General features: G+C 42.0%; 1 protein-coding gene across 1 annotated transcript in view; it reads left to right on the top strand.

Moving 5' to 3' along the window:
* LOC139278201 (neural-cadherin) overlaps positions 1–25687 on the top strand; it is a 157051-nt gene that overhangs the window by 108826 nt on the left and 22538 nt on the right. The window contains exons 14-27 of the mRNA XM_070896848.1: positions 650–777; positions 862–1048; positions 1268–1411; positions 2893–3176; positions 3955–5569; positions 8681–8774; positions 9621–9805; positions 10763–10989; positions 11462–11739; positions 12201–12415; positions 13226–13353; positions 15660–15787; positions 16693–16816; positions 17162–17342. Of these exons, the coding sequence (XP_070752949.1) occupies positions 650–777; positions 862–1048; positions 1268–1411; positions 2893–3176; positions 3955–5569; positions 8681–8774; positions 9621–9805; positions 10763–10989; positions 11462–11739; positions 12201–12415; positions 13226–13353; positions 15660–15787; positions 16693–16816; positions 17162–17342 (3918 nt within the window). The remainder of the gene's footprint in view (positions 1–649; positions 778–861; positions 1049–1267; positions 1412–2892; positions 3177–3954; positions 5570–8680; positions 8775–9620; positions 9806–10762; positions 10990–11461; positions 11740–12200; positions 12416–13225; positions 13354–15659; positions 15788–16692; positions 16817–17161; positions 17343–25687) is intronic.

The raw sequence follows: 25687 nt of genomic DNA, 5'->3' as shown, positions 1-25687 counted from the left end.
CAGTCTGCTCCCCCTCCCACTCCAGAACTTGGCTAGGTGTTGGTGGTGCCTGATTTTCCTGAGGCCCTGACTGGCGAGCTGCATCGGAATGCCCAGTGGCGCCTGCAGCTTGCTGCTGTTATGCAGGTAAGGCCTGAGGTCCAATTTACAGTGAGCCTCGGGCTGGAGTCTTCGGGCGCATGTTCCCTTCGTGACGCCCTGTTTGTTACCGCTTCTGGCGCCACTCCAATTTCTCGGCCTTAGATTCAGATAATTTAATTTTATTATTTTTTTCTCTCTAAATGAATTGCTAATGGTTTTAGTAAATGTGTTGATGCAACTGTAGAACATTTGCTTAAAGGAAGCCCAAAAGCAAACAGTCTGCTGCATAGTTGGGAATATCATTCTAAGTACCAGTATACTACTTAAAATATTAAAAGATTGGCTTCACTGTTATAGAGTGTAGGATTTGAAATGTAAATTTAATTGTAATGCAGGTTAAAAAGCGTGGTGACCTCATTTCTAAACAGTATCAGCCACTTCATGTTGTCATTATAAAACTTGATTCTTATGTAAAGGAAAGGTTGTACTAACTATTGGCCATATTGTGTAACTACTGAGGTTGAGATGACTAGTTAGTTCATTGTATTTTGTTATTGCTATTCCTCAGATGTTAATGACAACATACCATTTTTCACCTCCTCAATTTATGAGGCCTCTGTCACAGAGGGGGTTGAAAGAAAGACTGCTGTTCTCCAAGTCGTAGCAACTGATCAAGACCTGGGAGTCAATGGGAAGGTTTGTATGAAAAGCAGATAAAATAGCATTCCTTCAATGGCAACTTCATTCTTCAAAGTACTAAATAATACCTTTATTTTTCAGATCACATATTCTATCTTGAAGGATAGAAATGGTGACTGCGATTTTTTTCAAATAGATTCCACAACAGGCTTGATTTATACACAAGCAATTTTTGACAGAGAGTTGAAAGGCTCCTATCTTTTAGAGGTACAATCAATGGATGGTTCTGAATCTGCTTGTCCAGGAAAACATGGACTGCCAAACACTGGTAAGTAATATGAGTAAAACACCCTGATTGTATTATCTAAATGTTGTTATTTTGTAAAATGTTTCTGTGGTCAGCTCTTGAGCTGATTTTATTAGAATAGTGAACCTTGTGAGGAAACGACTGTGTATTGTTTGCCACAATAAGTAATTTCAGGTATCACAGCTGAAAGAACAGGAATATTAATTCATACAGTTTAATTTGCCATTTTCCAACCCGTAGATTCCGCTTACGTGAGAATCTTTATCAGTGATGTGAATGATAACAAGCCCATTTTCACTCAGAAGGTCTATGAAGTTAATGTGGATGAGGACCAAGATTTGGGGTCAGCTGTCATTACTGTCAGTGCCCATGATGAAGATGAAGGTAGGCTGTTAGAAATCTTGAGAGCTCAGTATCAAATTTTAATGATATTGTGCCTTCATTCTGATTCTGAGCATAATAAGAACATGAGAATTAGGAGCAGGAGTAGGCCATTCGGCCCCTCGAGTATGCTCCGCCATTCAATAAGATCTTCTACCTCAACTTCACTTTCCTGCACTATCTCCATATATCTTAATATTCAAAAATCTAGCGATCTCTATCTTGAATATATTCAGTGACTGAGCATCCACAGTCCTATGAGATAGAGAATTCCAAAGATTCACAACCCTCTGAATGAAAAGATTTCTCCTCATCTCAGTCCTAAATGGCCTGTGACCATGACCCCTGGTTCTAGCCAGGGGAAACATCCTCCCTGCATCTACCCTGTCAAGTCCTGTAAGAATTTTTTATGTTTCAATGAGACCATCTCTCATTCTTCTAAACTCTATAGGTCTAGTCTACTCAATCTCTCCTCATAGGACAATCTCCCCATCCCAGGAATCAATCTGGTGAACCTTCGTTGTACTCCCTCTATGGCAAGCATATCCTTCCTTAGGTCAGAGATTCAGACATATGCTTCAATAAGTCTGCTTTTACAGTGCTAGCACTGACTCTAGTTATCTACTAGTCTCCGCAACATTATTGACATGCACTGATGACACTATCATGCTGTCAGTACATAGAGCTCAGAAGCTATCTGCTTTCATTCATTTTAAAGTAAAGCAAATAGATCCCAGATTTTCCCTTTCTGGACCTCTTGTTGCTGCCTCCCATCCCCTTCAGCAGGGAGTGATGAATTTCTCCATGGCAACTCTATGATTAGCTGACAGGAGGGCCCTTTCCTTATGTCAGCCCCCTAAGTGCAATGCCGTATTCTAGCTTTTTACTCTCATCAAGTCAACTAAAAGTTACAAAAACTCATACAGCTGGATGGGGGTGGGGGTTACATAAAACCTGTGACACCGCCCCCCCCCCCCCCCAACTGATCTAGTGCACTAGAGAATTCACACCATCCAGAATTTCCAACCTAGATACTCAATGGTGCTTTCTTTCACTGTAACCTCTGTCACTATAGTTGGAAATCCCTAATTGATGCCACATTCTGCTTATTTAATTTATAAAGAATTGCATTAAATCATGACAGCATCCTTGCTTACATTAAACACTCATAGCACTTAAAGGTTTTTGATAGTCAACTACAAAAATTAAATGTATTACTTTTAACGAATAATCAGTGCTGTGAAGAGGTCCATTTTAAATATACATTGGATTTCTATGTAATTTGTTGCCCTGGAGCAAGGGAAGCAAATGCCCATGTCTGCGTTTAAAATGTGTCATTAACAGGTAATACATAACTTTTATTAACACTGGATGTAACTATGCTTCAGTGAATGATGCAAATATCTGACATTACCACTTTATTTAAATATTCATATTATAAGAAAATAATCGTAACATATCTATGCTATTATTTTGATCAACAGGTGCTAATGCAAAATTGAGGTATCAAGTCACATCAAGCAATGTAGCAGGAGTGTTTAATGTCGAACCAGAGGTTGGTACCATTTTCATCTCTCAGCCTCTGGATTATGAACGGGTGACAAGGTATGAGCTTCACCTGCTGGCCTCTGATGGTAAATGGGAGAACTATTGCACTGTCATCATCAGTGTGTTGAATAGAAATGATGAGGCTCCAGTTTTTTCTCTCAGTGAATACTATGGGAACGTGACAGAGGAGTGGAATGGACCTGCCCTCTTGGTATTACAGGTATAACGTCTTCCAAGCTTATTTTCTTTTTAATTTCTATTTGATGATATTTGTTTAACAAGACGTACCTAGTTTCTAACCAAACAGTTGTCTGTCACTTAAACAAAACAAAAAAATATTCTCTGTTGCAGCACACTGTAGCCCAACTGCTGATCAAGATTAGCAATTTGCAACTAATATACATCTCAATAACCTGTCACTATTTTATATCTTAATGTAATATACCATATTATAAAAAGGATATCGAAGTATTGGAGAAGGTGCAAAAAAGATTTACAGGGATGATACCAGAACTGAGAGGCTATAACTATCAGGATAGATTGAACAGGCTGGGGCTCTTTTAGCTAGAAAAGAGAAAGCTAAGGGGCGACTCAATAAAGGTCTTTAAAATAATGAAAGGGTTTGATAGGGTTGAAGTAGAGAAAATGTTTCCACTTGTGGGGTATTCAAAACTAGGGGTCATAACTATAAGATCGTTACTTATAAATCCAACATGAAATTCAGGAGAGACTTCTTTACTCAAAGAGTGGTTGAACTGTGGAACGTGCTACCCCATGGAGTAGTTGAGACGAATAGCATAGATGCATTTAAGGGGCTGCGAGATAAGTACATGAGGCAGAAAGGAATAGAAGGATATGCTGATAGGATGAGGTGAAGTAGGGAGGGAGGAGGCTCATGTGGAGCATAAACACCAGGATAGATCAGTTGAGCTGAATTACTTGTTTCTGTGCTCTACTTTCTATGTAATAAATAAACGGATTTTCTATATCACACAAAGGTTGCAGCCACCGATCCAGACAATGAGGCAGATCAAGGAGCCCTGAGGTACTCACTGCATGGTCAAGGAGCAGAAACTGAATTCAGGATTGATGAGATCACTGGGACAATTTACTCCCAGAAGCCACTTGACCGTGAAGAGCGAGCAGTTTGGCGCTTTGTCGTGCTAGCCACTGATGAGAATGGAGAGGGATTAACAGGGTTTGCCGATATGATAGTCAGAGTACGGGACATAAATGATAATAATCCTTCCTTCCCCTGCTTGTCTGACAACAGTTGTAGTGGCTATGTTCTGGAAAATTCTCCTGCAGATACTTCTATTATGGAGATGACAGCGACAGATCTAGATGACCCTACTGTGAACCAAAATGCTGTTCTGACCTATCGAATCGTTCATAACGGAAAGAATAAAATTAATTTAGATTTATTCAACATCAACCCAACTACTGGCACAATCTACACAGCCCTAGGGACCCTAGACAGAGAGAAAATGGATAAATATCTGCTTGTTGTGGAAGCAAAAGATGGAGGAGGATTGACTGGGACAGGAACAGCAACTATCTTTGTGTCAGATGTGAATGACCATTCACCCAGATTTACACAACAGACATGGGGAGCAAAGATATCAGAGAACAGCAAGGTGAATTCAGCAGTGTCGGAGGTATCAGCAGTAGATGCAGATGTTGGTGAGAATGCCCAGCTGACATTCACCATTATCGCAGGAGATCCAGGGCACAACTTTTACATTGAAAATAACAAAAATCAGCATGGGACAATTCGATTAAAAAAGGAGGTCGATTATGAGAAGCCACATGAACGAAAGTTTAACCTGACCCTGAAAGTGGAAGATCTTGATTTCTCCAGCATTGCCCATTGTCTGATTGAGGTGGAAGATTACAATGATCATATCCCTGTGTTTAATCCCCATTTTTACCAAGCCAATGCATTGCCTGAAAATGTGCTTATAGGTACCGTTGTTGTTAAGGTGATGGCCTCTGATGCTGACTCTGGTTATAATGGGAAAATTGTGTATAGCACACTGAGAAATTCAGACCCATCGGGACAATTTATCATTGACCATTCAGGGCATGTGACTGTGGGAAATGCCCTAGATCATGAAACTATCCAGCAATATAATCTGATTATACTGGCAACAGATCAAGGGACTCCTGCTCAAACAGGGACTGCAACGATTCAAATGACTGTGCTTGATGTTAATGATAATGGACCTGAGTTTGAGACCGCATACATGCCTGTTGTATGGGAGAATTCATTGGCACCCCAAGTAATATCCATGAACCAATCCTCACTGCTGATTTTTGCTGTAGATCGGGACACAGCTCCAAATGGGCCTCCTTTCACCTTTTCTTTGCCCCCAGAATACCAAAACTCACAAGACTTTGCTCTGAGGGACAACAGGAATAATACTGCCACTGTCATGACTCTCAGGATGTTTGACAGAGAGGAGCAGAAAGAGTTTTATTTGCCCATTATCATAACAGACAGTGGAACCCCTTCCATGAGTGCTACAAGCACACTGACCATCACAGTCGGTGATGAAAATGATCACCCTCATCAAGCTGGACACAAAAAAATCTATGTTTACAATCATAGAGGTAACATTAAAGCTGCAACCTCATTATATTTCAAAGTTGGAAACTATCTTGTTATACTTAGCCTGTCATTTTAATGATGCATTTTTCAGAGGTAATGCTCTTTTTCGACAGTCAAATTTGTAAATTTGGGGTAAGTTACACAAAACGAAACCAATCACACAGCTCTTTACATTTAGTTAGATTGTGCATGTGTATATGTGTATGTATGTGTGTGTATCAAAGTACAGTTAATAAAATAAAATATACAGAACCTTTAACTGAAAGATAATCTAAAGTCACAAACCGTTGAAAATCCTCACACTTTCTGTCGTTAAGTATGGTGAAGTGGGAATCCAACTGCACCTGTGACCTCACTCCTGATCCCAATGAAGTATCTGGGAAATGGTCAGGAAATGCTGTTAGGGAAATTGATGTAATTGAAGGCCAATAATCCCCAGGGCCTGACAGTCTGCATCCCTGAGTACTTAAGGAAGTGGCCCTAGAAATAGTAGATGCATTGGTGGTCATTTTCCAACATTCCATGGACTCTGGATCAGTTCCTATGGATTGGAGGGTAGCTAATGTAAAAAAGAAGGGAGAGAGAAAACAGGGAATTATAGACTGGTTAGTCTGACATCGATACTGGGGAAAATGCTGGAATCAGTTATTAAAGATGTAATAGCAGCGTATATGGAAAACAGTGACAGGATCAGTCCAAGTCAGCATGGATTTATGAAAGGGAAATCATGCTTGACAAATCTTCTAGAATTTTTTGAGGATGTAACTAGTAGAGTGGACAAGGGAGAACCAGTGGATGTGGTGTATTTGGACTTTCAAAAGGCTTTTGACAAGGTCCCACATAAGAGATTGGTGTGCAAAATTAAGGCACATGGGATTGGGGGTAATGTATTGACGTGGATAGAGAACTCGTTGGCAGACAGGAAGCAAAGAGTTGGAATAAACGGGTCCTTTTCAGAATGGCAGGCAGTGACTAGTGGGGTACCACAAGGTTCAGTGCTGGGACCCCAACTATTTACAATATATATTAATGATTTAATTGAAGGAATTGAATGTATTATCTCCAAGTTTGCAGATGACACTAAGCTGGGTGGCAGTGTGAGCTGTGAGGAGGATGCTAAGAGGCTGCAGGGTGACTTGGACAGGTTAGGTGAGTGGGCAAATGCATGGCAGATGCAGTATAATGTGGATAAATGTGAGGTTATCCACTTTGGTGGCAAAAACAGGAAGGCAGATTATTATCTGAATGGTGACAGATTAGTAAAAGGGGAGGAAGTTCACATCTGCCCCTTTATGGGCTCAATTTTCCCCAATTATCTGTGCCGTTTTTTTGGCGTGCACCTTTTTATTGTATTAAATTCAAATCTCCAAGTTTCCCCAAAGTTTCTGCGCTAGCGTAATTCACTTAGGTAGAACTTTTTTAGGCTATGATTTTTTTACCTCATTGGAGGCGTAACCTACCACCTGCATCAATTCTGGCCATTTAAGCAAGTTTGGCCAGCACCGAGTTACTCCAATTTTTCTTAGGACGGTGTATGTGACCCTCTGGAAAAACCTTCTGGGCAGTTAACAAAATCACCACAGGTAAGAATATCAGCGCAGCAGATGTAGTTCCACGGCCCAGACAGCAGCAGTAGCAGAGAGGGTGGGAGAGGAGAGAGTGGGTGGGGGGGGAGGAGGCCTTTTGTCCAGGGCTAGCAGCAGCACCCGGCATCGGGAGGGGGGAGGGGGGGGATAGACTTTTGGCGTAAACTCTTTAATAATTTAATGCTGGAATGCTGCTGCAATGTGCATGGTGCTGGCCAGAATGTTGTATGTTTCACTTTCCAGCCTCAGCCCGCAGTGTGTCCCTTGTTACCCTGGCAATCTGATCTTTTTGGCACAGATCTTAGGCTCCACCCCCAAAGCAGCGCCAAAATCAGCAATTCAAGCGGGGAATGTTGGATGATTTTTTTTTGCCTTTGTTAGGCCCCAAGAAAATGGGCGTAACTCTTCAAGTACGCCAAAAAACGGCATTGGGGAAAATTGAGCCCTATAAGAGGGTCCATTGCCTGATGCTGTCAGCAGTCTTCTGAGGTGTACAGGCCAATCCCCAGGACTTGACATTAAGATGAGCCTACTTGTGCTCCCTGATGGACTTGAGTGTTCAAGAGGCAGGAGCTGCAGGAATTCTGGGACGGAAAGGAAAATGGGGCGTGGTGTAAAACAGGCTTCTGATTCACTATCAAGCCATTTTGCACGACATGCATTGACCAATTTCACTCCTTTGTGTCTGCACTGCGTGGCTTCAGATAGAATAGTAAAAAGGTAGCCTCACTAATCCTCTGGGCTCAATTTGATATAAGAAATAGCATGTGGGTTTAAGAGTTAAAAATGACCAAAAACATTACCGATTGCATATTGGTAGCTTTATCTGGGAAACAATTTTTCTAATAAAGCAGGGACAATGTGCAATATATTAAAATAATGCTCATATAACCCGATCAACATGAACTTCACCTTTTAAAGAATCAAAACATCTGAATTGAAATAATTGGTCAAGTAATCAGGCAATGATAATGCCTTAGATTTAGCAAAAGGCGAGCTCTTCTGATAAAAGAAATGTATGCGAAACACTAAAAATCCATCTGAATTAAATCAGTTGGCAGCAGCACACGCAAGCTGCAGATTTTCTAGTGTCTCCTGAAAGTGCTTCTGATTGCCCATTGATTGAATGCTTGCAGTCATTTGACGACTTGTCGGAGAAGCACTGACATTTATTTGTGACAATTAGACTGGATGTGCATAGTGTACTGCTGCTGGGAGGCACAAAACAAGCAAGAGCTGTTGGAGAATGATTCAGTATTAGTTTCTGAAATTTGAATGTATTTTAATAATTTCACTGCTGGGGGAGGTTTGGCAGTCTGCATTTGGTTTGAAGTTTCAGACTTTATAAAATAAAACTTTCAAACATCTTTCTAGAAGGTTCATAGGACCAACTAAAGGCATTCATTCTTGAGATTAAACTGATAACTGCCGCCTTTTAATGGCTGAGGCAGCAGGAAATTACAACATATAAATGTTTTGTGAAAAAAAGGATAAGCACTAATGTTCGATGCACCTCCTCTTAAACAGGCACCATGCCAACCACTGTCCTCGGAAGAGTACATGCTCCAGACTTAGACGATTGGGACAATAAGACGTACAGTTTTGAAGGACGTGTGCCAAAGTAAGCCACTTTCTCATACATTCAAGATGCTACACCGTATGTCAATATATTGGAATTGTAATACTTCATTCTGTATTGTAATACATACAAGGTGGTGGATTTCCTTATAATTCAGTGCAAAAAATAACCTTGGGTATTGCTACAAAATTCAGATTCACACAGATTCAGCAAGTTATGTGTCACAAATCTAGTAATCCTTAAGTTCCTATGCCATAAAATCCACATATCGTTGCTATATATCACGGGCGCCTGCAAATGGCCACAACAGAAACATAACGTTCAGTTCTTCACATGATCTCTTATTCTTCAGGTACTTCCTGCTTTTCCTCACTTTTGGTCTTTTTCCTTCCCTCTGCCCTTCTAACGCCTGGTTCAACATTCCACCCTCTCTCAGCACATGCTCAATCCAATTCATTTGCCCTTTCCTAACAACATCAATCAAACTATGTTCTTCTTTTCTCATTGTCAACACTCCTTCATTACTTTTCTTGTCTATCCACTTTACTTTCTCCATACATCTCCAAATTCTCTAGAAGTCTGACCTCCTCTTTCCTCAGTGTCCATGTTTCAGCACCATACACAGCCACATTCCATATCAAACTCTTCAATAATTGACCAGACAACTGAATAGAGAACTGAAGAAAATATTAGTGATTTTTTTCCCTATCTATAACATATACTAAAATTACATTGTGTCATTTAATTGAGCGTAAGCAATAACGCGAGAGATCCCTTAATATCAATAAAATTGCTTAGCCATTATAAACTAAGAATTTTTATTGAAAATTAATGACTAATATATAAAAAGGTATTGGTATCAATGTTTGTTAAAATCATCTTGTACAGGTACTTCATATTAAATCAAAGGACAGGCTTTCTGATTATGAAAGGAAACACGCCACAAGGTATCTATGACTTTGCAGTCAAGGTCTCTGATGGGATTTGGCCTGACATGTTCTCCACAGTCAAGGTTCATGTTGAAGAGCTGCTGGATGAAGCCATCTACAATTCTGGCTCGATTCGACTGTCCGGTGAGTTAAAACTCTACAGCATCAATCAAGCTGAAAAACCAGTTTTCAATTCTGTAGTTTAAATCATTTCAGTTATTTCATTCTGTGGCTTGTAGACTTGGAATATGAAAGCCATTCTAAAACCAAGTGATGTGTAATTTAATGCCCCTTTGCAACTTAGCTTATGCTTTTGAAGTTTTGAAAATGAAATAATTGTTAGGTATCTATATCTCAAACCCATGACTATTAGTTGAAACAGAAAATAACATTTAAAGAAAATAGTCATCATTGCAATGTTTGGAAGGCCAGCTGCTCTCGTTGAAAGTTCTTTGGCTGATTTAAGGATCATTAAACTGTCACAGAGAACAAGAGCAATAATGAAACTTCAGCTGAAAGAACATCAGGCTGTTGGATGAAACCATCCATGTGACAAAGATTACATTAAAATGGTTTACTGCTTCTGCAAAACTTCTGGAATTGGTCGGCAACCACTGGTCTATTTCCCTTGTGAGCAATTGCTAGAGTTATGACATCACACTAGGTACCCCCCCCCCCCCCACCCCTTTTATCGGATATAGGAATGGCTTACAAAAATAGAAACATATTTCATTCCCCAGCCATGGTATCCCTGACTGTGAAGAGCACAAATACATTAAAAGTAATTTTATATGTGGAACTCCATCATTCAATGGTTTATTCTCTGTTGCCCTCCAACTCCTCCTCTCTATGGGGGTAATTTGAACTTTGTGCAGTCATGTAAAACAGGTGCTGTCGGGTCTACCGCTCATTTTACATACAACGGGCTGCCAATTCTGTCACCTGTTTTACACTGGCTCAAAGTCAAAATGACACCTATATGTTTCCATTAATAATTGCTCAAACAGTGTTATCTATTTCTGACTGTTACAGCCAGTAGATTTATTCTGTAGTCAATGAATGGTTGTACAGGTATATAAAAGCTTATTGTTATGTTCACAGATATCACAGCAGAAGAATTTGTTCAGAAGGCAGAAAACCAAAAAAGCAAATATGACACATTCAAAGAGCTATTAGGTGAAATCCTACCAGTTCACCCAGACAATATCCATATCTTCAGTGTCCTAAATGTAAATGGCAGACAGACCGACGTGCGATTTGCTGCCTATGGCTCCACCTATTACCGGACAGAAAGCTTAAATGGAAATGTGGCAGCTCACAAGAAACTGGTAGGTAATATCAGTGACTTCATTCTGAAAATAGAGAATCTTCAATTAACAGATTTGCAATCTGGATTATGGTGATTGAGCTTCTGTCATTTCATGGGAATTAGATATGCGAGAACTGTTACTGCAGTAAATATTTGATGCTTATCTGGATCATCAAATTGAATGACATGCATTCTGGTTCTCTACACACATTAACATGCTGTAACTGCAGTGAAGATATTTACCTAAGTAACTACTAGATTTATAATTAATTAACTGTATTGTTATTTATGATACCAGTAGTGATGTATCTAATTTAGGGCTTTCATTCTGAAAGGTCTGGATAAATTTTAAATAGGACATTACAAAAGTAAACTTTTAACTTTGCCAAGATACCAGTCAGTAATTAAAGTGTAAATAGGTGTCACAAGTGCAATTACACTTGGAGAGAACATGGGTGACATGCCTATAATTATTGATTTCTTGTCTGCAGTTACAGTCAGCTCTGAAGCTGAATATCATTCAAATCCCAGTGGATGAATGCATCCTAGCAAACTGCAGCAACAGCAATGGTTGCAAGAGTCGCCTAGTTGTCAACGACACACCCACAGTAGTGGAGGCTGGCAACATTTCCCTGGTCTGTGTGACAGTGAGCACCTCCGCCATCTGCACCTGTGCAGCACGGGAACGAACACATCAAACATGTCTCTCGTATGCGAGAAATCCCTGCCGCAACGGAGGAACTTGCATCGACAGTCGCAGTGGCTACAGGTGTGAGGCCATGAATTGCAGTCTACTGACTGTCTCTGTAATAATGAGAAAATCATTGGATATTGAAAGCAAATCATTTTCAAATACTGGTTGCACTTGAAACAAGGGAAATTTAAAACTAACAGCAAATTAAACTTAGTTAACTTTATTATTCATATGAAACTGTTAAAATGTGAATTAACTAACTTGCACTAGTTGGGAATCCATAAAGCCTAGTAATTACTGTGGACGATGTTATCATACCAACATTTAAGCCATTTGCATCAAATTCATACTTCTGTTGTTTAAATGGAGACTTTAACTCATTTATTTTAAAATAACAAAGAGAGGAATTTGATATGCATGCGTTAAGCGTTTATACGTAAAATTGTTTAGTTATTGTCAGGCTCATATTGGTACCTTATATAATTCTAATGCCCTTTGTGTGTTTTTTATTCTTCCTTTATTTTATTTGTTTGAAGGTGTCAGTGTCCTCCCCAGTTTGACGGATCTGACTGCCAGCAGACGAAGCACAGTTTCCACGGGAATGGTTATACCTGGTTTCCACCAATCAGGCCCTGTTTTGAGAACCACCTGTCAATGGAGTTCATCACTGAGGTTCCAGATGGGCTGTTGCTGTACAGTGGGCCTGTTGCTGATCCAGAGTCCCAAGATTGCCAGGATTTCACTGCCATCGGTACATTGCAACTTACTTGTTCTTGAGCTTTAATGATGCACTTGGATATCCTTACACTAATGTGAAGATTTAACCTTATTGAACTTTATTTAAATAGTTTCCATGCAAACAATACCTGTTGCCCTGTATCTTGGTCATGTTCGATGAAGAAATTCATTTGTAACACTAGATTTTTACTAACAGCAGTACACTGGTGATTCTTTTCCCTCCATAACTGGATTTTTGGATGAGGACTGTGGAGTATTGAGTAGTTTCTGTATTTAGAGCTGAAAAATTAGCCCTAATCCAACCAATCAGTAGCTCCACTATAGGCAGAAATTGATGGATTAGTGGAGAGAATTGTGTCTCAAAAGGATTCTGATTTGAAAATGTAGCTGAAGTTGTTTTTTTGTAAACTTAGTATCAGTGATTTGCTTATTCTAACTACATACAGAATCATAGACTTGGTAACATTACAGGAAAGCATTTTTGGGCTAACATTTTTATTGCTTTTTTTTACAATAGACTAGTAATTATACCTTACGATATTAGTGGTCAAACGTGTAATGCATTGTCCAGTTTTCTAACAGAGGTGTTAACCTATTTATTTTAAATGGGTTTATACCTCTACTAAAATAGTAGAGAGAGGAAGTCCACATGAGTGTATTAAGCATTCATTTGCTGGTACTGCCAAAAGCAATGGCTAGGATAATATTACTTGTCAGTCTGAAAAACACATATTATGGCTGAAGATAATCTTATTATGGTTGTTTCATTTTAATAAATAATTAAAATGAATATAAATAAAACTTTTTTTCTCCCTCACACCAGAAATCAGCAGTGGCGTCCCCTCTCTGAGAATAAATCATGGCTCTGGGACATTGCAACTGCAACTGGCCAGTACTGTCAATGTCGCAGACAGGCGCTGGCATAGGCTGGACATCAGGAGCAATGGCAAAGTGAGTGACTAAGATTACAATTAAATAGATGAATGGCTTTATATGTGCCCAAGGTTAAAAAAATATATATCCTTATGGTAACATAATTGCCATAGTGTGGAAATGCAGTATTTTAAATGGGTAAAATATTCTTCGTTCACACCTCATATAATGGAATTTCACAGCCAACAACACAATAATATTGTGGTTTGGGACTGACTGCTTACAGTACTGTACTTAGTTTCTGCAATTCAACTTTATCAATATTTGAAATCAGGACAGGAAAAGGAAATTAGGACCAAAAAACATTTCTTTATTCCTGTGTACAAGAGTGACGTATTATTCTTATACACGTCCTGATCTAGTTCGGCTATTTGGGCTGACTAAAATGACCTTGCTGGAAATGTGATGAAGGTATGGTCCTAATACAGTGTGGCCAAAGGGTGAAACCATGTGCTAAATGGGTAAAATAAAAACAGAAAATGCTGGAAATACTCAGCAGGTCAGGCAGCATCTGTGGCGAGAGAAACAGAGTTAATGTTTCAGGTCGATGACCCTTCGTCAGATGGCCATTTTTGCTTTTGCCCTAAATGGGTGTTGTGCCACTAAGACAGGCCTGTTTGAAAGTTTGGATTTAGCACAAAATTTTGGTCCTAACTGCTGATTACCATAATTTGAATTTGCCTGGAGGAGCTAAACAGGCACCAGCAGGTTTAACAATCAAGTGCTGATTAGACGCAATACTCGTGGAGCAGTCTATGTGGGCACCTTGTCCACACTTTCCCTGAAGGCATGGAATGCACTGGCTGGCACACAGTGGCACCTTGCAGGATGGCTCAGCGACTGAAGGAGAGGGCACACAGGTTCTGGAGGTCCTGGTAGAGGAGGTCCAGCGGAGGATGACCTTTACCCATGGGGGGGGGGAGAACGCTACATTGCCCCCCTGTCCTTCCTGTCCCTCTCTTCTGCAGCAGTTGATGCTGCTCGGACTGGCCTCATGTCCTCCTCCCATTCCTCGTCCAGACCAAGGAGGACCCCAAGCCATGACCAAGCACTCCCTTTACCCTGGTGACTGCTATAAGGTAGAGTAGCACGGCACTTATTCTTTTTGGGTGAAGTCTTCAGCGGAATAACTTTTGTTAGAGTGTTGGTGAGGTCTTGACAAAGTGTCCCAGAATGTGTGCTGATGTATTTTAGAGGACCACTTCACAGTTTCAGCAGCAAGTGAACAGTAAACAGTGAGAATCCCTTTAAGTTGAGCTTGAAAACCACATCAGTGCCTTGTCTACTGCAAAAACAGCTGGTTGCTGTTAGGAGAGGGCATTAGGACAACCGCTAGCCCCAAAAATGCCGTGCAGTCTCCTTAATGAGCGCTATCAGGCATTTTAAGTGATATTTAGCACCTTAAGGAGCTTCTGGGTGGCCAATCCTAGCACAAGCTGCAACTCCTTTACAAAGATGGCGTCTTACGCAACTCTATTTGGCGGGGGGGTGGGGGAATTCTTATTTAATGTAGAAAAATTTATTTGTTCTGCCATCTATCCTGCTGACAGTAAAGAGGTTATGTCTCCCTCATAGCCTTTCTGCTTCTTTTCTAATCTTCTGATGTCTTATTTTGATTCCTAAAAAGCCTCCCCGCAAAGACCAGCAGAGATTAAATACATTTGTCAGCATCAAAGAGGTAGATGTCTCCTCCATGACCAGACATTGTTAATGAACAGGTCATTGTGTGAAACAACACCCCATTCTGCAGTTAAAATACCTCTTGACTGTCACTGGATTTACAACTCAATTGAACTCAGCAATTCATTCGCTGCAGCATGCACCGTGCATCCTAGGGTCAGTTTTTTTTAGCCACACAGCAGTCAACCCAACGATCCTTAAAGGCAGTACTGGAGGCTGCCACCAAAACTATTGACAATCAGTTAAATGTTTTTTTTACTTACCTGACTGTGGAACCAGGAGGAGCAGGAATACACCACCCGACTTCACATTGAAACTGCAGGTCGCTGCTGCCGGCCTGCCCTCAACCCCCCCGCCCTTCCCATTGCCTCCCTACCCCGGACTTACCTTAGGACCTGGGTCGGTGGTTCAGTCGGACAATCTTGTCCCCTCACCACTAAGCTGCATCTAGGGCCATGACTAGCGCCTGTAGCTTGCCACTAACATACAAATGAAGCAGACGGAGCTGTCTTTTAATAGCGCAGCCAATCAGAGAGTTTTTGGAAACAGTACAGAGGAAAGGAAAGTTATGCATTTCTTGCATTGACTACAGTTTACATGTTAAAGAGTCACTATTTAAATTAACAGCACTTCTTGGCCTCCAGGATATACGCTTCACTCTGGATCGATGTGCAAATGCTGTTGTGTCAGAGAAAGGAGGATTTGGAAAATGGTTCTCCACAGAGGATCGGTCAGTGTGTGAGGTCACAGGGTCAACTCCAAATCATGAAAGGTACAAAACCTTTTTGTGAACCCAAGGCAATTTGGCAAAAGATTACAAAAATGGAATGCACAAAGAACCAGAGGCAACACGAAGAAACTATTTTTTACACAACGAGTTATTGTGATCTGGAATGCACTGCCTGAAAGGGCGGTGGAAACAGATTTGGTAGTAACATTCAAAAGAGAATTGGATAAGTACCAAAGGGAAAAATTACAGTGTCATGGGGAAAGAGCACAGGAGTGAGATTAATTGGATAGCTCAATCACAGGCACGATGGGCCGAATGACGACCTTGTGTGCTGTTTCATTCTATGATTCTATGAAATTTGGAGAATTGCCTGACGTTTGCTTGGCATCTCCCAATAATGGTATAGCTGTGATCGGTATTTCACTGTGTGGCAGTCCTACTGCTCTGTGGACCTCTAATGTGCCATTCCATCATGATAATCATACCATGATAGACCTAACTTACTTCATGTTGAGGATGACACCCTCATTTTTGAATAAATGTTGACATTTTTGAAATACATAACATTGTCCCATTACTTCACTTTTTTTTATATGAAGCAGGAATGAAGGCCTTCTGACAGCACTGAATGTGCAGGCTCTGGGTTTCGCCCAACAAATTTGACCACATGTCATGCTTTTGACACTTGGCTAAGTCTTCACCCTTATATATTATGTTATCTCAGACGCCATAGCACACTCTCGAACCTCAGGAACATTTTATATACAAACCGTCCCCCTGTCAAGTTTTTTTGTCTTATAATACTCCTGTGGGGCACCTTGGGAGGTGTTACTACTTTAAAGGTGCTATATAAATGCAAGTTGTTGTTATGTTAATTCTCTGCAATAGAAAAGCTAACAATCAAATGTGAAATATTGGAGTATTAATTTTCCTCCATTTTCTTACAGGTTTTTGCATGTTAACCAAGTTCTGCAATTGGGTGGTGTAAAAGACTCCCTGCCTTATTCCTACCCTTATTTAAACCACAGACATTTCACTGGATGCATACACAATCTGATTGTGGACAGTAAGGTAAAAGACAAAGTTCAACAGAGCACAATCCATCTGCTATATTGAACCCACCTTAGGTGGCATATTCTCAATTGAACTTGTCAACATTTTTTGGAGAAGATTTGTTTTCTAGAAATTAAATTAGAATTGTTCCATCAGCACTAATAAATATTGCATATGACATTCAGTAAGAAGGTATTCATTTAAAGTACTTAAGAATCTGTTGGCTGACTTGTAACTGTTAATGAGACCAAAATGTACTTCCAGTAAAATCTGTGGGAATTCACAGATTTGAACTATAATTATTTTAACACAATCATTTAACAGAATTTATTATACAAAGGCTGAACCAAATTTCATTTTCAGGTATATGACTTGTCATCTCCTGCAGAGTCGCTTGATAGTGCACCTGGCTGCGAAGTAACTGATGGTAACTGTCTGAGTGGGGGGTTCCCCTCCTGTGGTACACACGCGAGATGTCGTGGAGAGTGGGGCTTTTTTAGTTGTGAGTGTACACCTGGCTTTTCGGGATACAGGTGTGAAAAAGGTATGAATTACAATATAGGAATCTTATGCCCCAATTATTGAAATTGGTAAATACATATCCCACACCCATATAACATTAATATTGGAAACATCAGGAAGGGCAGCAGAGTGGTAATGTTACTGGCTTAGTCCAGAGGTCTGGACTAATGATACAGAGACATGAGTTCAAATCCCATCACGGGAGCTGGGGAATCTAAATTCAGTTAATTAAATAAATCTAGAATAAAAAGCTAGTATCAGTAATGTCGACCATGAAACTCGGATTGTCGTAAAAACCCATTTGGTTCACTAATGCCCTTTAGGGAAGGAAATCTGTCGTCCTTACCTGGTTTGGCCTATATGTGACTCCAGTCCTACAGCAAATGGTTGACTCTTAACTGCCCTCTGAAATGGCCTAGCAAGCCTCTCAGTTGTAACAAAACTGCTACAAGAAACAATAAGAAGAATAAAACCGGACGGACTACCTGGCATCAATCTCGGCACTGGCTATGGGCACGACAAAGGCACACCAAGCCCAATCGACCCTGCAAAGTCCACCTCACCAACATCCGGGGACGTGTGCCAAAATTGGGAGAGCTGCCCCACGAACTAGGCAAGCAACAACCTGACCTAGACATACTCAAGAATCATACCTTTTAGCCAATGTTCCAGACTCCTCCATCACCATCTCTAGGTATGTCCTGTCCCATCGGCAGGACAGACCCATCAGGGGTAGTGGAACAGTGGTATACAATCGGGAGGGAGTGTCCCTGAGAGTCCTCAACATTGACTCTGGACTCCATGAAGTCTCATGGATTCAGGTCAAGCATGGGCAAGGAAACCTCCTGCTGATTACCTCTCTCAGCTGATGAATCAGTGCACCTCTATGTTGAACACCACTTGGAAGAAGTACTGAGAGTAGCAAGGGCACAGAATGTACTCTGGGTTGGGAACTTTAATGTCCATCACCAATAGCACCACTACTGACTGAGCTGGCCATGTCCTGAAGGACATAGCTGCCAGACTGGGCCTGCGTCAGGTGGTGAGAGAAAAACACGAGCGAAAAACCTAGTTGACTCATCCTCACCAATATACCTGTCACAGATGCATCTGTCCAAGACAGCATTAGTAGCAGTGGAGACGAAGTACCGTCTTCACATTGCTGATACCATCCATCGTGTTGTGTGGCACTACCACCATGCTAAATGGGACAGATTCAGAACAGATGTAGCAGCTCAAAACTGGGCATGCATGAGGCACTGTAAGCCATCAGCAACAGCAGAATTGTATTCCACCATAATATGTAACCTCATGGCCCGGTATATCCATCACTTTATTATTACCATTAAGTCAGGAGACCAATCCTGGTTCAATAAGGAGTGTAGAAGAGCCTGCCAGGAGAGCACCAGACATACCTAAAAATGAGCTGCCAACCTGGGAAGCTGCAACACGGGACTACATGCATGCTAAAAAGCAGAAGCAGCATGCTATAGACAGGGCTAAGCGATCCCACAATCAATGGATCAGATCAAAGCTCTGTAGTCTTGCCACATCCAGTCGTGAATGTTGGTGGACCATTAAACAACTAATGGAGGGAGGAGGAGGCTCCATGAATAACCCCATCCTCAATGATGGCGGAGCCCAGCACGTGAGTGCAAAAGACAAGGCTGAAGAAGTGTTTGCAACCATCTTCAGCCAAAAGTGCCGAGTGGATGATTCATATCGGCCTCCTCCTGAGGACCCCATCATCACGGAAGTCAGTCTTCTGCCAATTTGATTCACTCCACGTGATATCAAGAAATGACTGAGTGCACTGGATACAGCAAAGGCAATGGACCCTGACAACATCCTGGCTGTGGTGCTGAAGAATTGTGCTCTAGGACTAGCCTCACATCTAGCCAAGCTGTTCCAGTACAGCTACAACACTGGCATCTATCCGATAATGTGGAAGATTGCCCAGGTATGTCTTGTCCACATAAAGCAGGACAAGCCAAATCTGGCCAATTACTTCCCCATCAGTCTACTCTCAATCATCAGCAAAGTGATGGAACGTGTTGTCGACAGTGCTATCAAGCGGTACTTACTCACCAATAACCTACTCACCAATGCCCAGTTTGGGCTCCATCAGCACCAGACCGCATTACAGCCTTGGTCCAAACATGGACAAAAGAGCTGAATCCCAGAGGTGAGGTGAGAGTGACTGCCCCTTGATATCAAGGCAGCATTTGACTGAGTGTGGCTGTCTGAAGTTTGGAGGTCACTCATCCCAACCCCAGGACATTGCTGCAGTAATTCCTCAGGGCAGTGTCCTAGGCCCAACCATGTTCAGCTTTTTCATCAATGACCTTCCCTCCATCATAAGGTCAGAAGTGGGGATGTTCGCTGATGACTGCACAGTGTTCAGTTCCATTCGCAACTCTTTAGATAATGAAGCAGTCCATGCCTGCATGCAACAAGACCTGGATGACATTCAAGCTTGGGCTGATAATTGACAAGTAACATTAGTGTCATAAGTTCCAGGCAATGACCATTTCCAACAAGTGAGAGTCTAACCATCACCCTTTGACATTCAATGGCATTACCATCACCGAATCTCCCACCATCAACATCCCGGGGGTCACCATTGACCAGAAACTTAACTGGACCATCCACATAGATACTGTGGCAACAAGAGCAGGTCATAAGCTGAGTATTCTACGTCAGGTGTCTCACCTCCTGACTGCTCAAAGCCTTTCCATCATCTACAAGGCATAAGTTAGATATGTGATGGATGGATGCAGCTCCAACAACACTCAGGAAGCACAACACCATCCAGGACAAAGCAACCCGCTTGATTGGCACCCTATCCACAACCTTAAACATTCTCTCCCTCCACCACTGATGTACCGTGGCTGCAGTGTGTACTTAAGGGGTTGACTGTGGATGGGCAATGGCAGACATTTAGAGACCGCATGGATGAACTACAACAATTGTACATTCCTGTCTGGCATAGAAATAAAAAAGGGAAGGTGGCTCAACCGTGGCTATCAAGGGAAATCAGGGATAGTATTAAAGCCAAGGAAGTGGCATACAAATTGGCCAGAAATAGCAGCGAACCTGGGGACTGGGAGAAATTTAGAACTCAGCAGAGGAGGACAAAAGGTTTGATTAGGGCAGGGAAAATGGAGTATGAGAAGAAGCTTGCAGGGAACATTAAGACGGATTGCAAAAGTTTCTATAGATATGTAAAGAGAAAAAGGTTAGTAAAGACAAATGTAGGTCCCCTGCAGTCAGAATCAGGGGAAGTCATAACGGGGAACAAAGAAATGGCGGACCAATTGAACAAGTACTTTGGTTCGGTATTCACGAAGGAGGACACGAACAACCTTCCGGTTATAAAAGGGGTCGGGGGGTCTAGTAAGGAGGAGGAACTGAGGGAAATCCTTATTAGCCGGGAAATTGTGTTGGGGAAATTGATGGGATTGAAGGCCGATAAATCCCCAGGGCCTGATGGACTGCATCCCAGAGTACTTAAGGAGGTGGCCTTGGAAATAGTGGATGCGTTGACAGTCATTTTCCAACATTCCATTGACTCTGGATCAGTTCCTATGGAGTGGAGGGTAGCCAATGTAACCCCACTTTTTAAAAAAGGAGGGAGAGAGAAAACAGGGAATTATAGACCGGTCAGCCTGACATCGGTAGTGGGTAAAATGATGGAATCAATTATTAAGGATGTCATAGCAGTGCATTTGGAAAGAGGTGACATGATAGGTCCAAGTCAGCATGGATTTGTGAAAGGGAAATCATGCTTGACAAATCTTCTGGAATTTTTTGAGGATGTTTCCAGTAGAGTGGATAAGGGAGAACCAGTTGATGTGGTATATTTGGACTTTCAGAAGGCGTTCGACAAGGTCCCACACAAGAGATTGATGTGCAAAGTTAGAGCACATGGGATTGGGGGTAGTGTACTGATATGGATTGAGAACTGGTTGTCAGACAGGAAGCAAAGAGTAGGAGTAAATGGGTACTTTTCAGAATGGCAGGCAGTGACTAGTGGGGTACCGCAAGGTTCTGTGCTGGGGCCCCAGCTGTTTACACTGTACATTAATGATTTAGATGAGGGGATTAAATGTAGTATCTCCAAATTTGCGGATGACACTAAGTTGGGTGGCAGTGTGAGCTGCGAGGAGGATGCTGTGAGGCTGCAGAGCGACTTGGATAGGTTAGGTGAGTGGGCAAATGCATGGCAGATGAAGTATAATGTGGATAAATGTGAGGTTATCCACTTTGGTGGTAAAAACAGAGAGACAGACTATTATCTGAATGGTGACAGATTAGGAAAAGGGGAGGTGCAAAGAGACCTGGGTGTCATGGTACATCAGTCATTGAAGGTTGGCATGCAGGTGCAGCAGGCGGTTAAGAAAGCAAATGGCATGTTGGCCTTCATAGCAAGGGGATTTGAGTACAGGGGCAGGGAGGTGTTGCTACAGTTGTACAGGGCATTGGTGAGGCCACACCTGGAGCATTGTGTACAGTTTTGGTCTCCTAACCTGAGGAAGGACATTCTTGCTATTGAGGGAGTGCAGCGAAGGTTCACCAGACTGATTCCCGGGATGGCGGGACTGACCTATCAAGAAAGACTGGATCAACTGGGCTTGTATTCACTGGAGTTCAGAAGAATGAGAGGGGACCTCATAGAAACATATAAAATTCTGACGGGGTTAGACAGGTTAGATGCAGGAAGAATGTTCCCAATGTTGGGGAAGTCCAGAACCAGGGGTCACAGTCTAAGGATAAGGGGTAAGCCATTTAGGACCGAGATGCGGAGGAACTTCTTCACCCAGAGAGTGGTGAACCTGTGGAATTCTCTACCACAGAAAGTTGTTGAGGCCAATTCACTAAATATATTCAAAAAGGAGTTAGATGAGGTCCTTACTGCTAGGGGGATCAAGGGGTATGGCGAGAAAGCAGGAATGGGGTACTGAAGTTGAATGTTCAGCCATGAACTCATTGAATGGCGGTGCAGGCTAGAAGGGCCGAATGGCCTACTCCTGCACCTATTTTCTATGTTTCTATGTTTCTATGTTTACCATCTACAAGAGGCACTGCAGCAATTCACCAAGACTTCTTCGGCAGCACCTCCCAAACCCGTGACCTCTACCACCTTGAAGGATAAGGGCAGCAGGCACATGGGAACACCACCACCACTACGTTCTCCTCCAAATAACACACCATCCTGACTTGGAAATATATCGCCGTTCCTTCATCATCACTGGGTCAAAATCCTGGAATTCTCTGAAAACACTGACAAGCACTGCACAGAGGTGCACGGCTGCACCCAGGCTCTCCCATGATTGCCTGCATATGCTCATGGAGGGAGTCACAACACGCAGGGAGGTTCTCTTCCTTTACAATGGGCGGAAGAGACCTCCCCAGGGGACCAATGCAGCCTGTTTGCACATTGCACAGGAGGGCACAAGCAGGGATGTCATCAGGAAGACCAGACTGCAGTGGAGCAAACCTTTGAATGATCTCAGAAGACCATGAAACATTACTGCAAAGCCACACTCAGCCTCATCCTGCTGTGCCACTCATCACATCCCCATCACTCTGCCTTCCCTACTCTACTCCTGCATATCCTTACTCACACCAACTTACATAAGAACATAAGAACATAAGAATTAGGAACAGGAGTAGGCCATCTCGCCCCTCGTGCCTGCTCCGCCATTCAAAAAGATCATGGCTGATCTGTGCGTGGACTCAGCTCCACTTACCCGCCCGCTCCCCATATCCCTTAATTCCCTTATTGGTTAAAAATTTATCTATCTGTGATTTGAATACATTCAATGAGCTAGCCTCAACTGCTTCCCTGGGCAGAGAATTCCACAGATTCACAACCCTCTGGGAGAAGAAATTCCTTCTCAACTCGGTTTTAAATTGGCTCCCCCGTATTTTGAGGCTGTGCCCCCTAGTTCTAGTCTCCCCAACTAGTGGAAACAACCTCTCTGCCTCTATCTTGTCTATCCCTTTCATGATTTTAAATGTTTCTATAAGATCACCCCTCATCCTTCTGAACTCCAACGAGTAAAGACCCAGTCTACTCAATCTATCATCATAAGGTAACCCCCTCATCTCCGGAATCAGCCTCGTGAATCGTCTCTGTACCCGCTCCAAAGCTAGTATATCCTTCCTTAAGTAAGGTGACCAAAACTGCACGTAGTACTCCAGGTGCGGCCTCACCAATACCCTGTACAGTTGCAGCAGGACCTCCCTGCTTTTGTACTCCATGCCTCTTGCAATGAAGGCCAACATTCCATTCGCCTTCCTGATTACCTGCTATACCTGCAAACTAACTTTTTGGGATTCATGCACAAGGACCCCCAGGTCCCTCTGCACCGCAGCATGTTGTAATTTCTCCCCATTCAAATAATATTCCCTTTTACTGTTTCTTTTTCCAAGGTGGATGACCTGACATTTTCCGACATTGTATTCCATCTGCCAAACCTTAGCCCATTCGCTTAACCTATCTAAATCTCTTTGCAGCCTCTCTGTGTCCTCTACACAACCCGCTTTCCCACTAATCTTTGTGTCACCTGCAAATTTTGTTACACTATACTCTGTCCCCTCCTCCAGGTCATCTATGTATATTGTAAACAGTTGTGGTCCCAGCACCGATCCCTGTGGCACACCACTAACCACCAATTTCCAACCCGAAAAGGACCCATTTATCCCAACTCTCTGCTTTCTGTTAGCCAGCCAATTCTCTATCCATGCTAATACATTTCCGCTGACTCCGCGTACCTTTATCTTTTGCAGTAACCTTTTGTGTGGCACCTTATCGAATGCCTTTTGGAAATCTAAATACACCACATCCATCGGTACACCTCTATCCATCATGCTCGTTATATCTTCAAAGAATTCCAGTAAATTAGTTAAACATGATTTCCCCTTCATGAATCCATGTTGCGTCTGCTTGATTGCACTATTCCTATCTAGATGTCCCGCTATTTCTTCCTTAATGATAGCTTCAAGCATTTTCCCTACTACAGATGTTAAACTAACAGGCCTATAGTTACCTGCCTTTTGTCTGCCCCCTTTTTTAAACAGAGGCGTTACATTAGCTGCTTTCCAATCCACTGGTACCTCCCCAGAATCCAGAGAATTTTGGTAGATTATAACCAATGCATCTGCTATAACTTCTGCCATCTCTTTTAATACCCTGGGATGCATTTCATCAGGACCACGGGACTTGTCTACCTTGAGTCCCATTAGCCTGTCCAGCACTACCTCCCTCGTGATAGTGATTGTCTCAAGGTCCTCCCTTCCCACATTCCTGTGACCAGCAATTTTTGGCATGGTTTTTGTGTCTTCCACTGTGAAAACCGAAGCAAAATAATTGTTTAAGGTCTCAACCATTTCCACATTTCCCATTACTAAATCACCCTTCTCATCTTCTAAAGGACCAACATTTACTTTAGTCACTCTTTTCCTTTTTATATATCGGTAAAAGCTTTTACTATCTGTTTTTATGGTTTGCGCAAGTTTACTTTCGTAATCTATCTTTCCTTTCTTTATTGCTTTCTTAGTCATACTTTGCTGTCGTTTAAAATTTTCCCAATCTTCTAGTTTCCCACTAACCTTGGCCACCTTATACGCATTGGTTTTTAATTTGATACTCTCCTTTATTTCCTTGGTTATCCACGGCTGGTTATCCCTTCTCTTACCGCCCTTTTTTACTGGAATATATTTTTGTTGCGCACTATGAAAGAGCTCCTTAAAAGTCCTCCACCGTTCCTCAATTGTGCCACCGTTTAGTCTATGTTCCCAGTCTACTTTAGCTAATTCTGCCCTCATCCTACTGCAGTCCCCTTTGTTTAAGCATAGTACGCTCGTTTTAGACACTACTTCCTCACCCTCAATCTGTATTACAAATTCAACCATACTGTGATCACTCATTCCGAGAGGATTTTTTTACTCGGAGATCGTTTATTATTCCTGTCTCATTACACAGGACCAGATCTAAGATAGCTTGCCCCCTTGTAACATACTGTTCTAAGAAACAATCCCGTATGCATTCTATGAATTCCTCCTCCAGGCTACCCCGTGCGATTTGATTTAACCAATCGATATGTAGGTTAAAATCCCCCATGATTACTGCCGTTCCTTTTTCACATGCCTCTATTATTCCCATGATTATTGTCCGCCCCACCGTGAAGTTATTATTTGGGGGCCTATAAACTACGCCCACCAGTGACTTTTTCCCCTTACGATCATTGGCTAAAACTTATCTTGCACCTCCACCCATTCCTCACTATCTACATTATCACTTCCCCATCTCACTAACCACCCGTGACACTCACCCTCATCAAACTAACAACACTCAAGGTT

The sequence above is a fragment of the Pristiophorus japonicus genome, chromosome 13, assembly GCF_044704955.1.
Source record: "Pristiophorus japonicus isolate sPriJap1 chromosome 13, sPriJap1.hap1, whole genome shotgun sequence".
NCBI classification, from domain to species: Eukaryota; Metazoa; Chordata; class Chondrichthyes; family Pristiophoridae; genus Pristiophorus; species Pristiophorus japonicus.
The sequence above is the reverse complement of the archived record's forward strand: the minus strand, read 5'-3'. Positions and strand labels throughout refer to the sequence as shown.